Genomic DNA, 22,803 nt, shown 5'->3' on the forward strand with positions numbered 1-22,803 from the left:
AAAACTTAACCTCGTTCTAGATTTGCCATGCTGCAACTCCAGGCCATCAGAGCTGTGTGCTGGATCCAGCTGACAATGGCGACTTTCTTTTCTGTTGCTGCTGACTTGCTGATCATCCAAGTTAACTGTTCCTTTCTAAATTGATATTATTTTATTTTTCCTAAATTCTAAACCACAGAGTTTTCTTGCCTATTTCTGCCATACCTTGATTGCACTTAACTGGTGATTGCTCATTTATGAGGCATATTTAATAAGAATGTACAGGGGCTTCTTGGCACTAAACAGTGCCTTTCAACAATAAACATCTATTGTAGCTTCTTGGTTTCAGAAGTATTACATTTTTAATAAAAGGGATAAGATAGAGAGCCAAAAGATCTTCAATACAGCCTCTGGGGTCTCCTATCTCTTGGGTTTCAGCTCTCACAATTCTAGGTGGGTCCTGTTCCCTCATTGCCAACCTTGTGATTGACTACTTGGAAGTAGAACCCTGGTATCTTTCCATCACACCCATAAGAATCTGACCATCTGAGGCTTCCAAACCTAGAAAAACATTTTAATTCCTTTTAACAATTTGTTCTCTTATTTTTGTCTGTGGAGCCTTATTTTCCAAAAGCCAACCTGTATCCAAATTCTCATAATGACTATAGCTGATTTAAATGACCATATTTAATTTAAATGTTTATTAATCTAAATAAACATATTAACTTAGTCTAATATATTAATTTAAAATGTTTATTCATTAAAGTAAATAAAATAATCTATTTTAAAAATCTTTACTAGTAATAGAATAATTCTCTATAATGGCACATACACACAAATTGTATTATTAGGCAAGACAAGCCAGAGAATAGAGTTTGAAAGATTGAGCCATTCACTAGAAAACACCTAGTGAATTCTTGCTTAGATTGAAACTACTGCTCTATTGTAAATGAGTTCAAAATGAGAGAAAATTCTGATAAATCCTAGGAAAGAAGGTGAGAAGTTTCTTCTAGGTCTATTATAGAGGCACTACATCTTGTCCTGAGCTGTTAATGTTATCATATGAGAGAAGAAAACATACCTGTGACACCACACCCCACCAAGCACATGGTCATACCCTCTGGAATACTTATAATTGTACCCTCCCCTGACCCAGCTATGGCCCTACTGTTCTCCTAAGGCAGGCCCTTCCAGGCTACCTCCCACTCCATGATGCCACCCTTCCAGTGCTCTGCTTTTCTGATAGCATCCCATGCTAAGACCCTTTCATAGTAGTTTTGAATCAGAACTTTTTATCTAATCAGCCTTTCTGTTATGGAAGTAAATTTTTGCTAGGGTATTTTAAAAACTATGCATGACTTCGAATATGTCCTGCCAGGGCTGTTTGCATTCCTGTACTATCACAATGCCTTGAACAAAAGGAATGACTTTCAATTGGCAAATAGGTGGGCCTGTGTAGGCAAATGGAAGAAACTGGGGTGGGGAGGGCAGCTAAGGAGAATGAAATTCCCTGGCCCCCTGGTTACAACACCCATCCAGGATTAATGCCTCCAAGTTTTCCTTCCCTTTAACATTTGCTGCTTGTATCTTTACAAATTACATTAGTAAAATAATGACTGTTTTTTTGTTTTTGTTTTTTTTTTAATAATGACTGTTTTTACTAACAATTCATGGACTGCCCCTACCCTAATAAAAGCAGACCATACTCCTAATACATTCTATAATTTTCAAATATAAAACATTTGTTAAGCTTGGATTTATTTGTCTGATAGACTTCAAGGTGGTTGTTGTTGTTGTTTAATAGGCTATTCAATATTTGCTTAATTTACCAAATCTGCCCAGGTAGGGATTTCTCTGGTTCAGAAGACTTATGATTTACTCTCCTTTTCTCCCTATAATCCTTGAGTTAAATGAAAAACTGATTTATATGTGTGTGTCTACAATTTCCAACTTGAAAACAATTCTGAGAAAAATTTCATTTTTCCCCATCTGCATTTCTGAGTTCAGTTGAATTGAAATGACAGAAATATACATATTGTACATAACATATATGTGGTCTTAAACCTTATAGTGTCTATTTCTAATTCTAGGGTGCAATTAAAAGGAACTTATCCAGTAAGTATATCCTAGCTACCAGAAATAGAGTAAAATTTAAAAGAAGAAACAGTTCCTTGGATCTTCGAGAATTATATATATATAATATATATAAGTATATATATATATATACTTAAGTATATATATAAGTATATATATTATATATATACATTATATAAGTATATATATAAGTATATATATTATATATATACATTTGCATTATACATTCTTGGGCTTGATTTTTAAGGCTCATGAATGTTTTATAGCAAAGAAATCTTATAATGACAAAGGGACCTCGTGGGTTCTGAATGAGTAATATTCAAATTATGAAAATGAATATGTTTTTGGAAAAACATTGCTATTTTCTTCCTATATTTGTGAACTCTTGCTGTATCATTTGACTTTAGAAATGAATCTAATGAAGTGTTTGTTGATGGGGGTCGGAAGAAGAGAAAGGCGGAAAGAACTGAAGGGAGATGCAACTAACCCATTCATAATGTTATCTGATATAAAAACTTTAGTCAACCACAGTGATATGATACAGGTTATAATTTATGTAGGGCACAATTTTCCTCTGCTACATATAGCAAATTCTAAATTCATGGATGCTAGTTAAAGATATAACATTTTCTTGGCATTTCAAGAAAAGAACAGGCAAAGAATGCTGGATTCCTGTACTATGTACATATGGCCTGGCTTAGTATTCTCTTATGGTAATTGGAAAGTAGAACTGCTCAAGGCGGCAGACATTCGAAGAATGGTAGACTACTCCACTAAAATGCAATATACAACTCTTCTGTTTGACAGCTTATCATGGTAATTCCTTGGTTAATTAGGTTTTACAAATGCCAGATAAGATGCTACTACATATGTCTGATATGTGGCTGTTGCATTGCCGGGGTAGAGGGTTTGTTTTACAAAATTTTCATATTGAGTTGCTTATGGATGGGACTTAAATCTCTAAGTGTTTCCAAACATAGCTCATAAGACATATAAGAAGGGAATAGTAAAAGTATGCCTAAAATAAATTTCTTTGTCCTGTACATCAGGTGAGGAAGTGGTGAGACCCAGGCGTTCCACACCAACTCCAGAACTTATAAGGTGAGCATGGAAGACATTAGTTGAGTTTTACAGAAGGCATCACATATTGCTAACAATTCAGCAAATCTCCTTTAGACTGAACTTCAAATTCTATTAATAAAGGTCCTGTTTGCATGTAAGTCCATAGCATGCTTCAAGCATGCTATCATTTCTCAGAAGTGTAGCCTGAGAGAGATCCTTAGGGGGAAGTACTGTATGGTCATGTAAAGTAACTGTCTATCAGAATATGCAGGCCCCACACTAATGGAAGGGTTAAAGACTGTATGAAGATGTCTTTTGGTGTTTGGAAGATGTCTCTTGGTGTTGGATCTGATGTATAATTATATTGTCCTATGAAAAATAACCTGTTCAGTTGGATTCAGTTTCGTGATACATTCCACATGTCATACACCAAAAAAGAATTACTATTTTTTTTTCACTTTGTAAAACATCGTATTTTGCACTGTGTATTCTTTGGGTTAAGTATTGTACAAATGGACATTGTTTTCCAAAAGGACTACTATTTCTATTTAAAAGCTGGATCCTTTTCATTTTCCTTCCTTCTCCAGCTCCCCTCCCCCTTCACCCCTTACTCCCACCACACACATATAGACACAGAACTCATCAGTATCAATGAAGGGAAGAAATGAAGATTATGCAGCCTATTGTTAATAGCCTTTAAGTAATAATTAGGAGAAAGGATATGATTTTAACTTATTCCATCCTTTCCCCTTGATTTCTTCATGTTCTTTTTCTGAGATGTGCTGTATTTAAGGTGTTCAGAGGTTATAACTAGTCTATTGTGTGTATTGATTGGGGAGACAGGATGGAAATGAGAAACTAGTAGACCTAGTTTCTTACTCAAACACAAACTTCCTGGGTGGCTTGTCACTTAACTTCTCTCTACCTGACTCTTACTAATCACCATATTAACTACAATATAGAGAGATGATGAAGAGAAATATAAATGGTTTTTGAGATCTGAAGAGATGAAGGTGCTTTGCAATAAACTGTTATCTCTAGTATCATCTCTTCTAGGTATAAAGAATCATGATGATTTGAAAGAGTTCCTCTTTTCCAACTTATTTCTATTGAACCATCACCTTGGTCTCCCAGTGAAAACCAGGGATCTTATCTCCTAGTGATTCTCTTGTCCATAACACATTGACATTCATACATATACTTTCCAGTCCCATGGAGTTTGTGTACATGTACACGTATGTACACAATTACACATATATGTGCCTTACCATGAAAAACATTTGAAAGCTTGTATATCTTTTTAGCATTAATATTCCTTTTCTTTTATGTTTTGTTTTAATCTGTGTGATTTAGCAAAAAGCCTACAGATGACACTATGGCCCTGGCTCCCCTCTTTGGCCCACCATTAGAATCAGCTTTTGATGAACAGAAGACAGAAGGTAGGAGAAACATGTATCTCTATAGATCTTTTTTCTTTTCATTAAAGTATAACTTACCTAGAATAAAGGTATATGTTTTTAGCCATGCACCATCAGATCCTCATGTGAAAGCAAAGTTCCAATCTAGGTATGCTGTTGGAACAAGAATTTCATTTGCAAACCTCTAGTATTTTAGGATTTGAAACTTTACTTCTGGAAACATCAAATAACTAACAAGTTCATTCCTCAAAAGTGGTGGGTAAAAATTACTGCAAATGTATACAAATTACAGGGAATAAGTCAGGGAATAGTGCTCTGTGAGCCAAGTAAGTCATCATTGTGGAGCTAGAACTTCAGACTTCCTGGCATAGTCACTGTCTCTGTGATCTAGCCTCTCTAACTACATTTACTCTCTTCTCCACCTCTTCAGTGGAGATCTCAGTGGGCTGCTCACAACAGACTTGTTTGTGGGCTCAAGACCCAAGAATGACCTTGAATCATTGACCAACTTAAAAATAAAATGTTGTGGGAAAAATATCAATGCAGCCATTATTATTGAGTTTACCTATTAAATATTTATTCCTAGAATTAAATATTTAAGTTTTTAAAATTAACCATTTTTTGTGGCTATAAATAGTATATACCCTGCTAACATAAATAAAACTCTATAAAAGGCATCCAAACTCTTCTTGAAATGTATTTAGGTCTAGTGCATGTATCTCTGGTAGGAGTGTTGGGTAATATTGAATGTTTTTATTTTTAAAAAGTCATTTGATCTAAAAATACTATGGTAGGGACACCTGGGTGGCTCAGCGGTTGAGCATCTGCCTTTGGCTCAGGGTGTGATCCTGGAGTTCCGGGGTCGAGTCCCACATTGGGCTTCCTGCATGGAGCCTGCTTCTCCCTCTGCCTATGTTTCTGTCTCTCCCTCTTTCTCTGTGTCTTTCATGAATAAATAAATAAAAATCTTTATAAATAAATAAACAAACAAACACTATGGTATATGTATAATATTATGTTATTTTTTATACTGTTGAGCAAAGAAATCAAATTGAACTATTAAGGACAATAGAACTTGAAAACATAATTAGTAGACTAAGTTATAGTAACAAAGACACTCTAAAGTATAGGGACTTAAACAATACAGAATTTTATCTTTGTCTTGTGTTTACAATCTCAAAGTAAACAATATAGGACTGGTAGGGTGGTTCTGCTATTCTCAACATGTGGCCTTCGTCCCTGGGTCCAAAGGAGCTGGTCCAGCTCTCATCACTTCCCAATCAGAATAATATGGGGAGGGGGTGGGAGCAAAGGGAGGACCAGTGTACTCACTGCCAATTCCCGTGAGAGCAAAATCTAGAAGACACATACATCACCTTAACCAGAGCCAATCAGAGAGAATTTAGTGCCATATGGCCAGCTAGAACTTTTTGATTGTAAAAGAAATGGAAAATGGATACTGGAAAAGAGCTAGGAGTCAACCACATCAAAATATTTTTCAATGATTTGGTTAGGAAATATATAAGGAACACCCCTAAATACTCCTTCAGAGATTTAAATGTCTACAACTTAGAATCCAAGTAGAAGTGGCCTTGTAATGAGGCTACCAGTTGTCATGTTAACTATGATCAATTTTGCTTTTAAATTTTTAAAAGATTTTATGTATTTATTTGAGAGAGAGACAGAGTGAGAGAGAGCATGAACAGGGAGAGGAGCCGTGGGAGGGGAAGAAGCAAACTCCCCGCTGAGCATGGAGCCTGACATGAAGCTCAATCCCAGGACTCTGGGATCATTACCTGAGCTGAAAGCAGACACTTATTTGACTGAGCCACCCAGATGCCCCTCAATTTTGCTTTTAATGACATTATTGTGTAGTGACTAATGGTGGAATTTTATTTGTTACTTCTCAATCTACCTATTAAAAGAATCCCATAACTGTATAGAAACCTGATTTACAAAATAGAAAATAGTTCTTAAAAAATCAAGGGGGTGTCCCACATCAAATCCATGAAAAAAACAAAAACAAAAACAAAAAACGCTGCTTCACAGCTTTGGAGAATGTTTGCTTTCATGTTAAAACAAAACAGAACTAAAACCATCTTTGGGTTTATGATGGAGAGGAAATACACACCTGAACTTGCCCATGAGCCTAGTTTGCTTTCTCTTGAGATGGTTTCATCCCCCAAGATTCTATACAATTTCAACATTTGCACCAAGCACGCGAGGTCTTACAGTATCCGCACTTACCTTTCAGATCTACTCACTCTCACTTCTTTTCACTGATTCTTCCATCACTAAATTAAAATGCCTGGAGGGAAAATATGTATTTTGGAGTCAGGTATGCATGCCTGGGATCGAATCTTAGCTTCTCTACTTCATCAGGTAGCTCTTAGGCATGTTATTTAATCACTTTAATCTTTGCTTCCTCTACTTAAAATTGTACTAATATCAACCACCAGGTGATGTTGTGAGGACTATAATATCTAATAATAGCTCCTGGCCTTGTGATAAGTGTGTTATATGCAGTTTGTAAACATTGTATTTATATGTATTATCTCCCATGATCCTTTTAATAATTCTCAGATTGCTCTTATTACCTCTACTCTGAAGGAAAGGAAGCTCAGAGGTGAAATGACTGGCCCAAGGTCCTACAGTCTAAGTTTAGAGGCTGGATTTATTTATTTATTAACATTAAAGATTTATTTATTTATTCATGAGAGACACACAGAGAGAGAGGCAGAGACACAGGCAGAGGGAGAAGCAGGCTCCTCGCAGAGAGTCCCAGATCCTGGGATCCAGTCCTGAGCCGAAGGCAGATGCTCAACCACTGAGCCACCCAGGCGTCCCTAGAGGCTGGATTTAAATTCATATCCCATTAACTTCCCAAATTGTGTTTTACAACATAATGAATTAAAAGCAGTACTTGCATAGACTCTGGTACATGATATGTGCAGAAAAGACCTAATTGTTTACATTATTATCATAGCAATAAAAAAATCAAAACACAGAGACAGAAGAAATATAAACAATGTTAGATTCAGTGTCATTAGACCTAATACTTAATTTCTCTGATTTCCTTTAAGTGTCGAAGCCCTTATTTATTTTTCTTGTTCTCTTAAGATATTTACCAAGTATTTTTAGAATAATTTCATTTCTCTTTATGATACTGTAAAAAGTTTACTTAAAGACCCTATATGATCCTTTAAAGATACAAGTCACTCTATAAAACCCAGGCACTTTCATTTTTGAAGCATATTCATACCAAACTTTAAATAAGCCAACTTGAAATGACTGTCCATGGGATTAATGCCTAGATCTTCAAATGGGTGCCAGAAATAGAGCTAGTACATATACTGACATTCAGAATGTCCTTAAATGACCAACCAGGAAGAAAATACAGATGCTGTATTTCAAAAGTTTTTATTTAGCTATGTGTACACACACACAGACACCCCTACCATCACCACACACACACACACACACACACACACACACCACTGTCATTTGCATTCTTTGCTTGAAAAGAATGAGGAGCAGCACACTTCTAAATTACTTTGCTAGAACTGAGGCAAGAGAGAGATAATTTTGTGAAGCTCAATTTTGAATTGAAATTTTAAGTGCTGAAATCCAGGAGTATTTCTTTTTTGAGCTCACTTTGGGAAATTTTCTTTTTATGGTTCCAGTTCTTTTAGATCAGCCTGAGATATGGGGTGCAGGCCAACCAATTAATCCAAGCATCGAGTCGCCAAAGTTAACAAGGCCTTTTCCCACTGGAAGTAAGTTATGTGTTTGTTCTGTCTGGAAAAATAAGTGACTCATTTTACTGTCTGTCTGCATAGTGAAATTAAGCAACTTGTAGAAAGTACGTAAGCAACATTTTGACTGTATAATATTAGAAGAGGTTACTCTAGTAGGGCTTTAGAGTTTTAGGGGCCTAGGGCAGTTTGTCAAGGCAAAAGTAATACAATAACGTTATTAACTTTGAATAATAGCCTCTTCTGACATCCTATATGCCTGTTCGTTCATTAATTGAATATGCATGTATAAGAGGAAGAAGCAAATAAGCTAAAGAAACCTACCCTGCTCCAGATACTGGGCTACCACTCAACACAGAAGTGGAGTCAGATAGTCTCTGCTAGTCCTACAAGACAAGGAGGATGCAAGGTACAGAAAGGACACATTGAGATGAAAGAGGGATAATTGGAAAGCAAGAGAAATGATGCTATTTGGTAGGAAGCTGAGACAGGAGGCCTGGGCAAACTTGTCTCAAACCAGGGGCCGTGAGAACTACTATTCCAGCACTCACCCCCCTTCCTCCTGAAGATGCTGAGAGTCAGGTAATAGTCGGTTGGACTATTTGGCCTGAGTGGATTGCTTATTTGGTCAAGCCACCTCCTTGATGGATTTCTTGAGTTCTCATTTCAGTAGACTTCTCATAGCATCCACACTTGTGGAAAGCACTCCTTAAAATGCCTTTGTAAGGAAGACTGAGTCTCAGGGAGAGGCATTTGGGGCAGTAATGAGATGCAATGGGTGTCTACACTTCGTGAGGCTTACATACACACTAATCAATACGTTTCCAGTTCAGTATTCCCGAGGTTCTGCTTTATGGGGCCTAAAAATAATCATCAGAATTAACCAGAGGGATACCTAATCAAAGGCCCAAGAGGTTGTTTCCAAGAGATATTGCTATAAAACCATGCAATCCAGTCTTTTCAAAGATATTTTCTTCATAAAACAGGAGAGGAAAAACATCATCACCAATAACTATTTTAACATCTAAACTTTTAGAGATGTGCTTTGAGAAAATTTGAACCCCAGTGATGTGATTTTGAATGTGTCTCTGTGCTACTGGGAAACAAAGCCAGTGCAAAAGCTCTAACTTCCTTGAAAAGCTTTCTTTAGAAACCTGAGCCATCCAGATTCTTCCTAGAAAACCTTTCCTAGATGCCAAGAAACTACATAAATGAAATGTTTATGTAGGTGATGTATTGATTTTAAGGCCAATTATTGGCATTTTAGAGTTTTCTGAGTTTCATGTGCAGCAACTGCACTTAGCATGGCAGAGGCTGTTGTATAATTGGTGTGTATGATATAATTTTGCTCATTTTGTGATTGCAGCATAAATCAGCTATTTTAAATTATTATGCTCTTACTGTATTTTATGTGTTTTTGTTGACTATGACCTCAATTTTTGCAGTGAACCTTCATCAGAAACAGAGCCCCTGATTGACTTTTAACTTCTATGGAAAAACCTGATCCAATTGAGGTGTAGTTTTCAGAAGCTCACAACGAAGACTAGGAAGCACATATTTCTGGGCTTTAGGATGATAACTATTAGTCGTGCCTGTTGTGTAGAAAGACAGGATGCTCTCTAAAATTAAATGAAGTCAGGTGGAGTTGGAGTGACAGAAAGGTACTCTTTCTAGTGCTGCCAAGCACTCTCCAACCAGCTGACCCACTCTGCTTTTAGGTCCTGAAAGACTGAACAACATTTGAGATTCACAAATGAACTGGAATCTGGTTTATGAAATTAGTGTGAACTCCTTGAATCTACCAAATGGATCCAGTGACAGGAAAACATACATGTAAGGAAAAAAGAAGAAAAAAGATGTACCTGTTGAAACAGTGATCCCTAACCTTGCCTGCAAAATGACAAGTCTAGTTCAGGGGGCTGAATCTCTGGGTTCAGGCCATAATACAATACTTATTCTATCTCAGGGGTTTTGCTTTGCTGTAATTTTTACCAGGGGAATCAGGGTATTTTTCCTTGCTCCCATTTATATTGCTTCAGACTTTCAAAAAAATATACTAAAAGTTAAAATGTATAACTTTGAGACATCTTTCCAGATTCACTCTAGGCAATACAATCCTGACTATATTAAAAACCCTTCACCTGAGTCTCCCCCAAGATATTTTCATTTCCTTCACCACACCCTAGATTATAATCATCTGTTAATGTGATATTCATTCATTCAACCATAACTTCCTGAGGACAGAAGATTCTTTTATTCAACCCTAAGTCCCTAGTTCCTAGTATGCTGCAGAACTTTGCTAGTGCTTGAAGTTTGTCAAATAAAGGGATGAATGAATAAAAAGATGACATTATAATTATCACCTGACATTCTTTTTTTAAAGATTTATTTATTTATTCATGAGAGAGACAGAGAGACAGAGACATAGGCAGAGGGAGAAGCAGGTTCCTCGAAGGGAGCCCAGTACAGAACTCGATCCCAGATCCCAGGATCACGACCTGAGCCGAAGGTGGCACCCAACTGCTGAGCCACCAGGCGTCCCACATCATATGACATTCTTTTGACAAATTCTTATTATCATAAAGTGGAAGAATCTGAATGGGTCCTGCTTCACTTTCTTAGCTCTGAATTTTAAAAAATTTAAACTATTAATGGTTATGACATTACCAATAGCAGCAATATGGATGAAAGCCCAAATCCTGCTTATCTACAAAATATTGTGTCAGTTAAGGAGAAAGCAATCAATAATGCTTGGTTTCTCATGTCTTTTCAGCACCTCCACCACTGCCTCCCAAAAATGTACCAGCCACCCCACCCCGAACAGGCTCCCCACTAACAGTTGCACCAGGTAAGCTTCAGTTTTTTCTGTGCTGGGATGATACAGCAATCAGCAATGGCCCTGGACCCCAACACGCCCCGATGTGTCTGAAGCTGTAGAGACTTAGCATGAAAATGTTTGCGTTTGGTTTTCCTTCCATTACAACTTACTCTGCAGATTTATTTTAGAGTATCACTCTCAGGTTTCACAAAATATTCTTTCTCAATTAATTTTTCCTGTGTACCATCTTATTGAATGAGGGCCACATTTACTGGGAAAAGAAAGAAAAAAAAATGTCGACATCGAAAGTCCCTGTTTAATTGGCATTTTACTTCTTTGGAACTCATTTTAATGATTTACAAATTAAAAATCTCAAGGCACAATTCATATTTTCCCAAGAACCGATCATTATTTTTTCTAGAATTAAAACTGCCTAGTCTACAAAGACATAGAATGGTTCCCAGGATGTGCAGCCTGTGGGTAAGCTTGGGAGATGGGGAATTTTTTTCCCAGGAATCCTTATTATCCAGTGGCAAAGAGCTGTGTGAGGATCATGGCATATGTCAAGGAACTGCCACATGCCTTTAGACAGATAATTTCTAAGGCACATCTTTACCTTCTATTAAAATCAATACTACATATTCCTGCAATTTATAATCTACCCTGTTCTATTGGGCTAGCAAGTCAAAAGCAGTAATTGCTATGTTATGTGTCTGGGCCCTTAGAATATGATTCGTTATCACCTTTGGAATTCTATTGCTGCTTTGTCCTTTGCTATTTATGTAGCCTGGTGAGTTTGATAGCTGCAGAGTAGGTATTTATCAACAAGACCAAGTGCAAGCCATAGTCATTTTTGAAATTTATATTGATTAAAACCCAACGAAGAGTCATCCAGAGCGTCAAAGGTAAAGGTATCTGCAAGTTCAAATCATTTTGGCTCCTTGTATTCTCATAAATATGTTAGACAGAAATAAATCTACTAGTGACAGAATTATAAATATTGTGGGACATGCAATCTGCTACCCTGTTTATCTGTGGCCTTGGAGTCTTGAAGGTTAATTCTTTTCTAATGTGAAATATGGAAGTGCTGAGCCAGTTCTTAGAGTCGATGGGTTATTTAAAGGTAAAGTTGCTTCTGCTCATGCCTTGCAATTATTCAGGGACAGTTTCGAATTTCAATAACTTTAGTGTTTAAATAAAAAGTGCACTTCCTCACATTGCACTGGTTATCAAGCATTTCCTGCCAAGCTGTAGAAGATAGTTTTAATTTTCTCTCATATTACTGGTAAGTTAAATTAAAAAGAAGAGCTGCTGCTAATGATTAAGTAAAATAGAGACTTTTGTGTTTCATGACTCCAGATCGATGTATATCACAGTTCCATCTATGATGTTAACAGGTTAGACTTGATGAGAAAAGAAATTACAAAGATATTTTGAGTTTTCCTCCCTCTTAAGCAAGTATATTCATAACAGTTCTAATAAGTAGTAAATGTCTTCTCAATAACCTGTGTGTGTTGTATGTGGGGTGTATATGTGTGTGTTTGTGAATATATGTGGGGGATATTCCTCTAAATAATCTCTGTACTGTGTTTCTGGTGTATTGAAGGTGGAGGATGTACAGCTTGTTATGATACAATAACTTTTTTAAACTAACAGATAATTATTAGTTTCACCAAACATTTTAATGTGCTAGAACAGACAGTCTTTATCAAATATGAGGGTGATTTTCAGCTATCAATTTTCTTTCTACTGTGTTGTCTGTAATTTGGTAGGCCAGACTTTCAGAAGGGACCTCCCTTTTGGAAGTGCAGTTCCAGAGCCTGTACTCTGTGAACCTTTTCAAAGTGCAGCGTTTTCAGAGTGATCACCTTCTGCACTCTTGTGAGCAGCCTTTGAGAGTAGTAGCACACTCAGCGCTTTCAATGGTGGTAAAAACAGCTACCTGGGGTCACTCAATAGAAAGGGTAAAATAACAACATAAAAAGGTGATGCTCAAATTCTGGAGGCAGGGAACTGTCTCTCCTCCCCTTCAGTTCTGATCCAGTTATTTTTACACCTCAGGAGGCAATCTGTTTACTATTCTTTGCCTCACTCCCTCCCACTCCCGCCCCATGAAAATAATATTCACAAAGTCAATTAAAGTTAAAAATCAACTACTTTAACCACAGGAAGTGACCAGTCAGCCACAGAGGTCAAAATTGAAAAGCTACCATCCATCAATGACTTGGACAGCATTTTTGGTCCAGTGTCATCCCCCAAGTCTGTTGCTGCTAATGCTGAAGAAAAGTGGGTCCATTTTTCTGATACATCCCCGGAACATGTTACGCCAGAGTTGACTCCAAGGGAAAAGGTGGTGTCCCCACCAGCTGCATCAGACAACCCATCTGACTCCCCACCTCCGGGCCCCCCGGGACCTCCAGGCCCCCCAGGGCCCCCAGGACCCCCTGGTCCTCCGCGCAATGTACCATCGCCGCTCAATTTAGAAGAAGTCCAGAAGAAAATCGCTGAGCAGACCTTCATTAAAGATGATTACTTAGAAACAATCTCATCTCCCAAAGATTTCGGGTTGGGACAGAGAGCAACCCCACCTCCCCCACCACCACCCACCTACAGGACTGTGGTTTCATCCCCTGGACCTGGCTCGGGCAGTGGTACGGGGACCACCAGTGGTACGTCTTACTGTTTGAGTGTGCTTCGTGTGACCGGGAATGGCCGTGGCTGCTGCAGTGTGAACAACACCCTCCTCCTGCCTGGCAGTTGGCTTTAGAGCTTCCACCGTTCCTCTGGTCTGGGTGTTCTGTGGCCCCATGGCATGTCCTAGTGCATCGAATGCTAACTGTCATAGTGCAAGTCTGTGGATGTGTTCTTCCCCGCACTCCTAGCACTCCTAGCACTCCTTGGGAGTGCTCTGCCTTCCACCCTGCAGTGAGGAAGTGCATAGTTTTTTAAAGGAAGCTGCTTTGTCACTGTTTGGAATTAGGAAAGTTCTAGAAAGACAGATTTCCTAGCCAGTGAATTTCATGTTCAGTGTCTAATTTCCCTGTCAGCACATGAAGTCAACTCTAAGTATGGTGACAGGAGATGGAAAAGTCCATCAGAAATGGAATTTGGGACTCTCTATGCAAATGTTGATATTGAATCTGATGTTTTGGTTTTCCTTCCTTGGAGCTTCATTTTGTGTTCCCATCCTATAAAAGGATGGCAATATCTGCCACACAAACCTAAGAAAGATAAAAAAAATTTTTAAGGTATCTTCTTCAATATTTTTTTATTCTACTGGTACTCAGACTTACTTGGCAAGACCCTACAGTGCCTTTCCTCTTATGCCCGTGGGTTCGGTTTAGGCACCTTCTGAGTGCCATGTGTTTTTTTGTTTGTTTGTTTGTTTGTTTGTTTGTTGCTTTGGAAGAAGCAACCAAGTTTATGATAATTTAGATCTAGTAAGAGATAGGAAGGAAAGGCAAGAGATAGGAAGGAAAGGCATTTGTCTCTTTTGTAACAGTCAGTTATCACTGTTGCCTCTTTCAATAGGCAAACAGTGCACAGAGTGCATGTGTTTGAAAATTCCTGTGCTTCAAGCAACCAATCTGATCAAGGAGAGGGCTGGAGATTCACCTTTATATCACTACACGTGTCCCATGTGCCTTCTTCTACCAAAAAAGAAGAGCTACTCAATTATCAAATTTGGAGAACATTGTGTTAAAATCGGCAGGTTTCTTTACCATAGGACCTCTGAGAGCCTTTGTCAATAATATGGCTACAGTTTCTTCTCCTGGGTATCATCTTAATGCTTTGTGCACATCATTTCATCCTTACAACAACCCCATGTGATAAATGCTCTCTTATTGCTCCTATTTTACAGCTGTGTAAACTTGGGGAAACAGAGGCTCAGAGATGTCAAGTAACTTTCCAAAGTTTACACAGCTACAGATGATAGACTTGGGATACTCAGTCATACTCAGATCTAATTTTCAGGCTGTGTCCTTCACCCCTCTCTAGGAACTCTTTTAAGGTTTAGTTACAAAATAGCCCAAACTTTTTTGACCACTGACACCCACCTATACTGCCCAACAAGATCAACAGTTTTCTCTCAAAATCCACTTCCTTGTGCTTCTCTCCCTAGGTCTAGAGGATTAGAGCACCCACCTTCATCCTCGGTTGCTTTTTTAGATCATTTTGGGAATATAAGCCTCATTACTTATCTGTCAAAGTAATAAAAGGACCCTAGGTGAAGCCTTTGGTTCAGACTTCAAACCCAAAGAAGCTGGCTATCTATTGTCAAAGTGGGGAATATCTCCAGGGTATTCTTTCTTTCCAGGCTCTTCTGAGAGACGTAGAGGAATAACCCCCTTGTTCCAGTGGCAGGCCACTGTACTTTCCTCAAAATGAACATGTTTAGTTGGGGAGAAGGAGGACAGGGCAGATTTGTTGCTCATCTGTTTCTTCCATCACCTACCACAAGACTCTGGAAGATGTTTAATTGAATTGACCACAGATCTAATGAGTGAAGAATGGGGTCTTTGCCTTCTTTCTGAAATCTTTGAGAATTTTGCTGTCATCTTTGTTTAGCATAAACATTTGAAATTATTTTTAGGTGTTACCAGTAAAGGCTATTGATTCTTAATAACTGAGTTGGAAAAAACCCTCTACTTTGCTGGTAAAAGATTGAATTTCTAAGCGGAAGATTGAACTGGGTCAATGAAGCTCATGAATAAATAAAACTGCACAATTATGTCCTTAATTAAGCCCCAGTTTATTTTCCATTTAATGTTTTATTGATATAATATACAAAGACTAGCAGAAATGTAAATTTACGATTAAAACAATGAGAGATGGCCTCATGTTTTAAAGATTAGCAATGCTTCTCAAGACCTCCTTTTTATAAAACTTAGCCTGATGAGACTAACTTTTCCTATACATCTCAAACTGTATTTAACTGGATACCATTACTCACTTTCAAAATTTCATTCACTTGGTCACTGACCAAATTTAGACAGTATGCACAGCCTTGTGAATTAGTTGAGTTACCTGATGTTGAAAAACAGGTGGAAGTTAAGAATTTGCTCCAAGAATTTTGATTTCCTTATGGAAAAGTTATAAATACCTAGTTTGGCCAAAACTTTGCTTATTGGAATGCAGACAATGATTCTCTTTGCAAAGGCCATTTCTTCTTCCTTGTGGGTGGTGTGCCAGAGAATGGGAGGGGGAAAGTGTTTTATTGGCCTATAGAGACCAGAGAAAAAGAGGTTAGTAAAGATAGGATGTGCAACACTTTCCAACTTGAGAGACTAAGCCAATATAAAAGATATTATACACATACACACACATTTATAAACAAATGAAAATGAGCTGACTGGGGTTGAACTAGACACATATATTTCCTAACTACAAGTCTTTTTAGAGTGGCAGAATCCAAATAGGGAAGCCACTCTTCAACAAAGAGAAATGAAAGTTGAAGCAATAATTGTGTGGTTTTCAAGGGGCTACCAAAGAAACTATGCTAGAATTTCAAGTTGAAGCAGCAAATGAACTGAAAGTATGTCAGTGGTTGTCAACTTTTTTGAACTCACAAAACTCAAATAACATACATGTGATTTTTAAAGTTAAACCTTACTCAGCGATGTCCAGTTAATTTTTCCAGAACTGCTCATGGGAGTAAACACTGCTTGGAGAAGAAATGAAAGCATAATTCCAGATCAAAGAATGAGGATAGAGATGTACAGTCTTCTACACTCTTAGCATACGAAACAATTGTGTGATCTCACAAAAGCACGGGAAGCCTCAGTTCAGTTATAAAATAACCCTCAGGCCCTGACTACTGTCTGCTGAACTTCAGGATTCTATCGAGATTGTTTTGCTTCCTAAACACTTCTTTTGCTTCTTAAAGACACTCAGTGTCTTTCTGACTGCGCAACAACTCAATTAAGTCAATTCAGTTAGGAAAAAGTGAAAGAGCAAGGAAAACAGTTAACTAGCCACTTTTTTCTTTGCTTTCAGTTGTGTCTGTATGAAAAGACAATCTTTACTATCATCGTCAACATCTATTCCCTTTTATTTATGTGGCATTTTGTAGTTTACTAAACACTTTATAAGCATTTTCCATTTCGATTGTTACAACTACCTTGTATGGTAGAAATGTCTCATTTTTTTAAAATAGGAAGCTGAGATTCAGAGAGGTTAAGATCTTCCAGCTGATAAGTGGCAGGCCGGGCCAGGAGTCAGATCATCTGCCTTTTCATTATTTTTTATTTTTTTTTTCATTATTTCACGCTGCTTTGATAACAACTCCCATATTGACTATCCCAAGCATTATTGACAGTGGTTTTCAAAACTTTCCCTTTTAGAACATGTAGAACAAGGATAAGCAGCATGACCTTTTCCTGAACTTGATTCAGAAGACTATTTCTTGGATAGATATTTTGAACCATTCCTATGGCATGGTTTTCCAGTGAAACAGAACCTAGAAAAAGCCTCATGAAACTTCCTGACAAAGACTCTGTTGTTTAAAGGGTTATTCTCCATCTCTCAGCTGTCACTTCTGTTTCCTGGAAACATCCTGGGCGTCAATCTATTAAGTCAAAAGAAAACTTTGTAGTGGGACCTGTCAAAACATATCTTATTTTTTTATTCAAGAAAAGATTTGCAGAAGACTAAAAATATTTACGTAGAGAGAGATGTGTGCAAGCTGCTGCTGCAAAACTCAGAGCAGACTTAATGCAAAATATGGGACTTCACAGTCCACCTAAAGCTACAAGACACTGCATTTAAGATCTTGGGCCTTGGAGTTAAATCGGCCATCTGAGCTCTGTGATCTTGAACAAGTTACTCAATATCTCTGAACTTTAGCTCCAATTGAGATAACTACAGTACTTTCCTGCAAAATTTAGTGTGGAGATAAAATAAGATAGTGTATGTAAAGTGTCTAGCATCAATCTTGGCCCAATACAATAAAAAATAAGAATACAGTTAGAAAAGTGGTAGAGGTGTAGAGGTAATAGAGATAGGGATGGATGTGGCGGTAGTTTTAGTAGTTTCACACTAATGAAATTACACTTAGAATAAACAGCACAGAGAAACACAACACACTCAATTTTTCAGGTTGCGTTTAGATAAGAGGAGCAAGGTTTACACCCAGACTCTCTTAAGATGAGAGCAGATTCCAAGATGATGGATTTTGCTGTTCAACTTCAAAGCTCTTTGGGAATCTGAAGATCTGGAGATGGGGACCAGCATCTTGCCAATCTAGGATTCTCCAGAAAGCACGGTTTTGTGGCATGTTGGATGGGAAGATAGGAGTGGGCGGTTATTTTCCTGAGGCAGGATTTCTTAGAATTTTCTTGGAATGATCCGATACCTGTGCTTCTACCAAAGTGACAAAACCTCTGGAGTAGTTGGAACTTTTCTGAACAAGCACGTTTTAGAAAAGTGATCTGAATTTCTTCAGGTTTGGAGTCAAGTAGTTGATCCATGTACCCCAGACATCTGGCTAAAGATAGGCAGACCTTTGAGTCTCGAGACCCTACTGGTGTGCTGATTAGTGTGCATGCCGGCCTCTGTGTGTCTTCTGTGTGTCCCATGTTTGTCATTGACAGCCAGAAAAGTAAATCCAAGACTCTTTTCAAAATCACCACAAAAATCATCATGGGCCAACTCTACATAGATTCCTAAGCAGCCTCCTTCAAAAAATACAGTCCTCTAAATTCAATGTGATTCTCTTATTAAGATGCTAAATGCAAACTATTCGTGCAACATCTAATTTACTGTCTTATATTCTGTCCTTTGCTTATTATCAAGTGCTTACTTACATTTATTAAAGTTAGCACTCATATTTTGAAGCACATTAAAAAGGATAAATCCCTTATACATGATTATATATATATATATATATATGTATAAATATATAATGTGGAAAAATCATTCACCTTCCTTCAAGGTCTAACTTTCATTTTCATCTTGGACATAAATTCTGAATATGCAAAACAAGATAATTTATTATAAGTTTGGTGTGTGTGTGGTCAAATGAAAGGTCCTCACTACCAGGCTAAAAGGGTCTTAAAGTGTATTTTCCATCACAGAGAATAATAAAAGGATTTACCTTTCACTGGGTGTCACATGACAACAAAAGGCAATAAGCTTCAGCTTCTGCCATCAACTATAGTTCAACTGAGTGATTTTTTTTTCTTTATTAAAAAAAAACACATACACACTAGATGCTAGAGTGTTGAGTGTACTAACTGCTCGGTGAAGAAAAGTGCCTGGGACTGGCACTGTACTGTGGGGGTGGGGAAGGAGGATTCCTTGATGACAGCTCTTGGCCACATGTGATTCCAGCCATTGTTAACACCAGCTTGTTTTTCAGGTGCATCATCCCCTGCTCGACCAGCCACTCCCTTGGTTCCCTGCAGCAGCACCACCCCTCCACCACCTCCTCCCCGGCCTCCATCTCGGCCAAAGCTACCTCCGGGAAAACCTGGAGTTGGAGATGTGGTATGTTCCCTTCTGCCCTGCCTTGCTCAGAGACTCATGGTGAGAATGACAAACAAGCCAAAATGCCATAACACGGGCCACCTCAATGGCCTCAGATCGCTGGTTCAAATGGCCCAACTGATGTCATCTTAAAGGCAATCACTGCAGTATGGGTGTACATTTCAACCCTCCCATAATCTCTACCATCTTTCAAGTCGAAGTCTAAAATAGTAGGAATAGGATGCTGGCGTTCTCCCTTGTGCTACAGTGGGTTTGATGCAAATTAAGATAGTAATAGTCAATTGTGCTAAGTTCTTTAGAAAGAGAGGTAGGGGGATCCCTGGGTGGCGCAGCGGTTTGGCGCCTGCCTTTGGCCCGGGGCGCGATCCTGGAGACCCGGGATCGAATCCCACGTCAGGCTCCCGGTGCATGGAGCCTGCTTCTCCCTCTGCCTATGTCTCTGCCTCTCTCTCTCTCTGTGTGACTATCATAAATAAATAAAAATTAAAAAAAAAAAAAAATTTAGAAAGAGAGGTAGGGATCCCTGGGTGGTGCAGCGGTTTGGCGCCTGCCTTTGGCCCAGGGCGCGATCCTGGAGACCCGGGATCGAGTCCCACATCGGGCTCCCGGTGCATGGAGCCTGCTTCTCCCTCTGCCTGTGTCTCTGCCTCTCTCTATCTCTGTAACTATCATAAATAAATAAAAATTAAAAAAAAATTAAAAAAAAAAAAGAAAGAGAGGTATTTCCTTGGGAAGACTCCAAGAGAAGGTAAGTCTTGGTCTCCATCCCCAGACTAAGAGATCTTACTGGCACACCGTGTGGATTTATAGGAGGGTGGTAGCCTGCTAAATTTGTTCCAGAAGTTTCTTGCATCATGTTTGGGCTGAAAAGGTGGAAAACATTCTGTGTGACTAAGAGACCTCTGAAAGAGGTCAGTTTCTTTGATATCAACGCACTTTGATATCAACGCACAGGAGTCACAAACTTTGTGATGTCCATACCATCTGGTTTAGCAAGCACAGTTTAGTATACTGTATTTAAATATCTTTTTTTAAAAAAAGATTTTTATTTATTCATGAGAAGAGGCAAAGACACCAGCAGAGGGAGAAACAGGCTCCATGTAGGGAGCCTGATGTGGGACTCAATCCTGAGACCCTGGGATCACGCCCTGAGCCACTGAGCCAAAGGCAGATGCTTAACCCCTTAACCTCTAAGCCACCCAGATTTCCCTATTTAAATATCTTTAAATGGGTATAAGCTCACACCTGAGGTTATTTGCTTAGTCCCTGGGGGCAGGTAGGTTCACAGTCTTGAAACATCACAGATCTCAGTTTCTCTAAGCCTGATGTACCTGCTGAGTGTAGCATACCATGGTTTGTAATTCCTCTAGCTCCATCCACAAGCTCCTTGTATAGATATAAGCAATTTCAAGATAAAAATGGTGTCACCTATACTCTTTTAAGAACCTGAGTTGTCATATCCAGGGCTGGAAGATGTCAAAAATATGGAACAAAAATACTACAACCTGCATATCTAATTTTTTATCTCTTTTCTTCTTCCTGCAGCCCAGACCTTTTAGCCCTCCCATACACTCTTCCAGCCCTCCTCCAATAGCACCGCTCGCACGAGCTGAGAGTACTTCTTCAATATCATCCACCAATTCCTTGAGTGCAGCCACCACTCCCACAGTTGGTAAAAATTATCTCCTCTCTTTTAATCTGTTTGTTGTTTTGACTGGCTATTTTTTATGATCTGAATACCTCAAGGCCCTGTATTTCTGGTTGAAATTGTTTTGCTCTCTGTTCTGCTACTATCAGCTGACTCTTCTTTTTTAAAAGCACCTTCTCAGCAAAGGAGGCAAAATGCTTTGACTAAGCAAATAAACAAATAAAAGAACATTAACACCTGTATTTTGCAGGAATTCTCTTATGCTATTCCATACAGAGCTACTCATAAAAGTAAAGAAGAAATCATCAAAAAGGTCCTGTTATTTACATATTATTTCTTATAATAAAACTAGTCTCCTTTGAGGAAGAATGTTTGTTTAAGTTCCAATCGTGTACCACATCAGAAATCACAAAATTTAAATCTTTTGTTTTCTTCAAGCTTTCATTTCTTCATTCCTTTTGGTTGTCCTTATGTTGACAGATGGTATAAGTGTTGGTGTAAGTGGGACTTGGGCAAACTTTTTCACATTCTTTTCTAGTGCTTTGCAATGATGTGTGGTCAATTTTCCCTGAGAAATAAGTCATTGCTGGCATTTTCAGCAAATGCCTTTGTGCCTCTTTCCATATGGTATGATGAAAGTCAAGAGTTGAGAATGGCTGCTCAGGTTTTCCCAGGTTTAAATGCCTCATTTTGCCTGGAGCATTTTTCCTCTTCCCAAGGCTGATCTCTCTACATACCTCTTTACCCATCTTCCACAAGCTGCTGCCTCTCTCATGTTTGCTTGATATCTCTGACCTGGGGCTCTGCCCTTACATTTTTTTCCCATTGTCTTCCTTCATTGTCTGAACTCTCTTCCAAGTCTCCCATATTGTAAACAGCTGGCCCATCCTGCATTGCTTGGGAGAATCATTAACCCAAAGCTAAATAAATCCCTGCTATTATTTACCAAAGAAGAGCATGCTACAGAGTTGCCCATGGGAGAAATAGTTTGATCAAAGCCTGAGCTCTTCTGGAAAACTCCTTATTTTCCCAGGGATATAAATGAAGGTGTGCCTCATAGGGGCCCCAAAGAGAATTTCAACTATATCATGTGTTCTATAGTTTTAATCAAACCCAAAACAATCCTTCAAATTGGGTGAAAATATAGCCAGCCATCCAATTTTGTAGGATTCATTAACAGACAGATATTTGACATTATTTATATAGATAAGACTATTCTTTCTCTGCATCATCCATGGAGATAATTTGGGGCTTCCTGTTTTAAGATGCCTATTAGGTCAGTTCTGTCTGGGGTTTTTTTGTTCATTTTTTTCCGTAATGTCCCAACATTTTTTTTTTTTGGACACTTTAATACTCCTGATTGTAACTCCATTTCTCTCACTCTTGCTCTGTTTTTTTGTTTGTTTGTTTGTTTTTGTTTTATTGGGGGGGTTGTTTTGTTTTATTTTTTTCTCAAGATTATTTGTTCCACCCACTCTGTGTGATTTTCCTGGTTGGTCAAAGAGGAAAGTAAGAAGCATAAACTCACAAAGCAGACCTCGA

At 38.3% G+C, this 22,803-nt stretch overlaps 1 protein-coding gene across 27 annotated transcripts in view; it reads left to right on the forward strand.

The window, feature by feature from the left end:
• The window catches only part of SGIP1 (SH3GL interacting endocytic adaptor 1), a 204,969-nt gene that overhangs the window by 124,611 nt on the left and 57,555 nt on the right, over nucleotides 1-22,803 (forward strand). For 15 of the 27 annotated variants that reach the window (XM_072820660.1, XM_072820659.1, XM_072820664.1 and 12 more), the window contains 8 exons: nucleotides 2,070-2,094; nucleotides 3,123-3,174; nucleotides 4,489-4,574; nucleotides 8,237-8,329; nucleotides 11,082-11,156; nucleotides 13,295-13,795; nucleotides 19,486-19,613; nucleotides 21,159-21,285. In XM_072820660.1, coding sequence (XP_072676761.1) covers nucleotides 2,070-2,094; nucleotides 3,123-3,174; nucleotides 4,489-4,574; nucleotides 8,237-8,329; nucleotides 11,082-11,156; nucleotides 13,295-13,795; nucleotides 19,486-19,613; nucleotides 21,159-21,285 — 1,087 coding nt within the window. The remainder of the gene's footprint in view (nucleotides 1-2,069; nucleotides 2,095-3,122; nucleotides 3,175-4,488; nucleotides 4,575-8,236; nucleotides 8,330-11,081; nucleotides 11,157-13,294; nucleotides 13,796-19,485; nucleotides 19,614-21,158; nucleotides 21,286-22,803) is intronic. The other 12 variants (XM_072820668.1, XM_072820669.1, XM_072820671.1 and 9 more) reach the window with 1 other exon arrangement.

This window comes from Canis lupus, chromosome 3 (assembly GCF_048164855.1).
Source record: "Canis lupus baileyi chromosome 3, mCanLup2.hap1, whole genome shotgun sequence".
In the NCBI taxonomy this organism is placed as follows: Eukaryota; Metazoa; Chordata; class Mammalia; order Carnivora; family Canidae; genus Canis; species Canis lupus.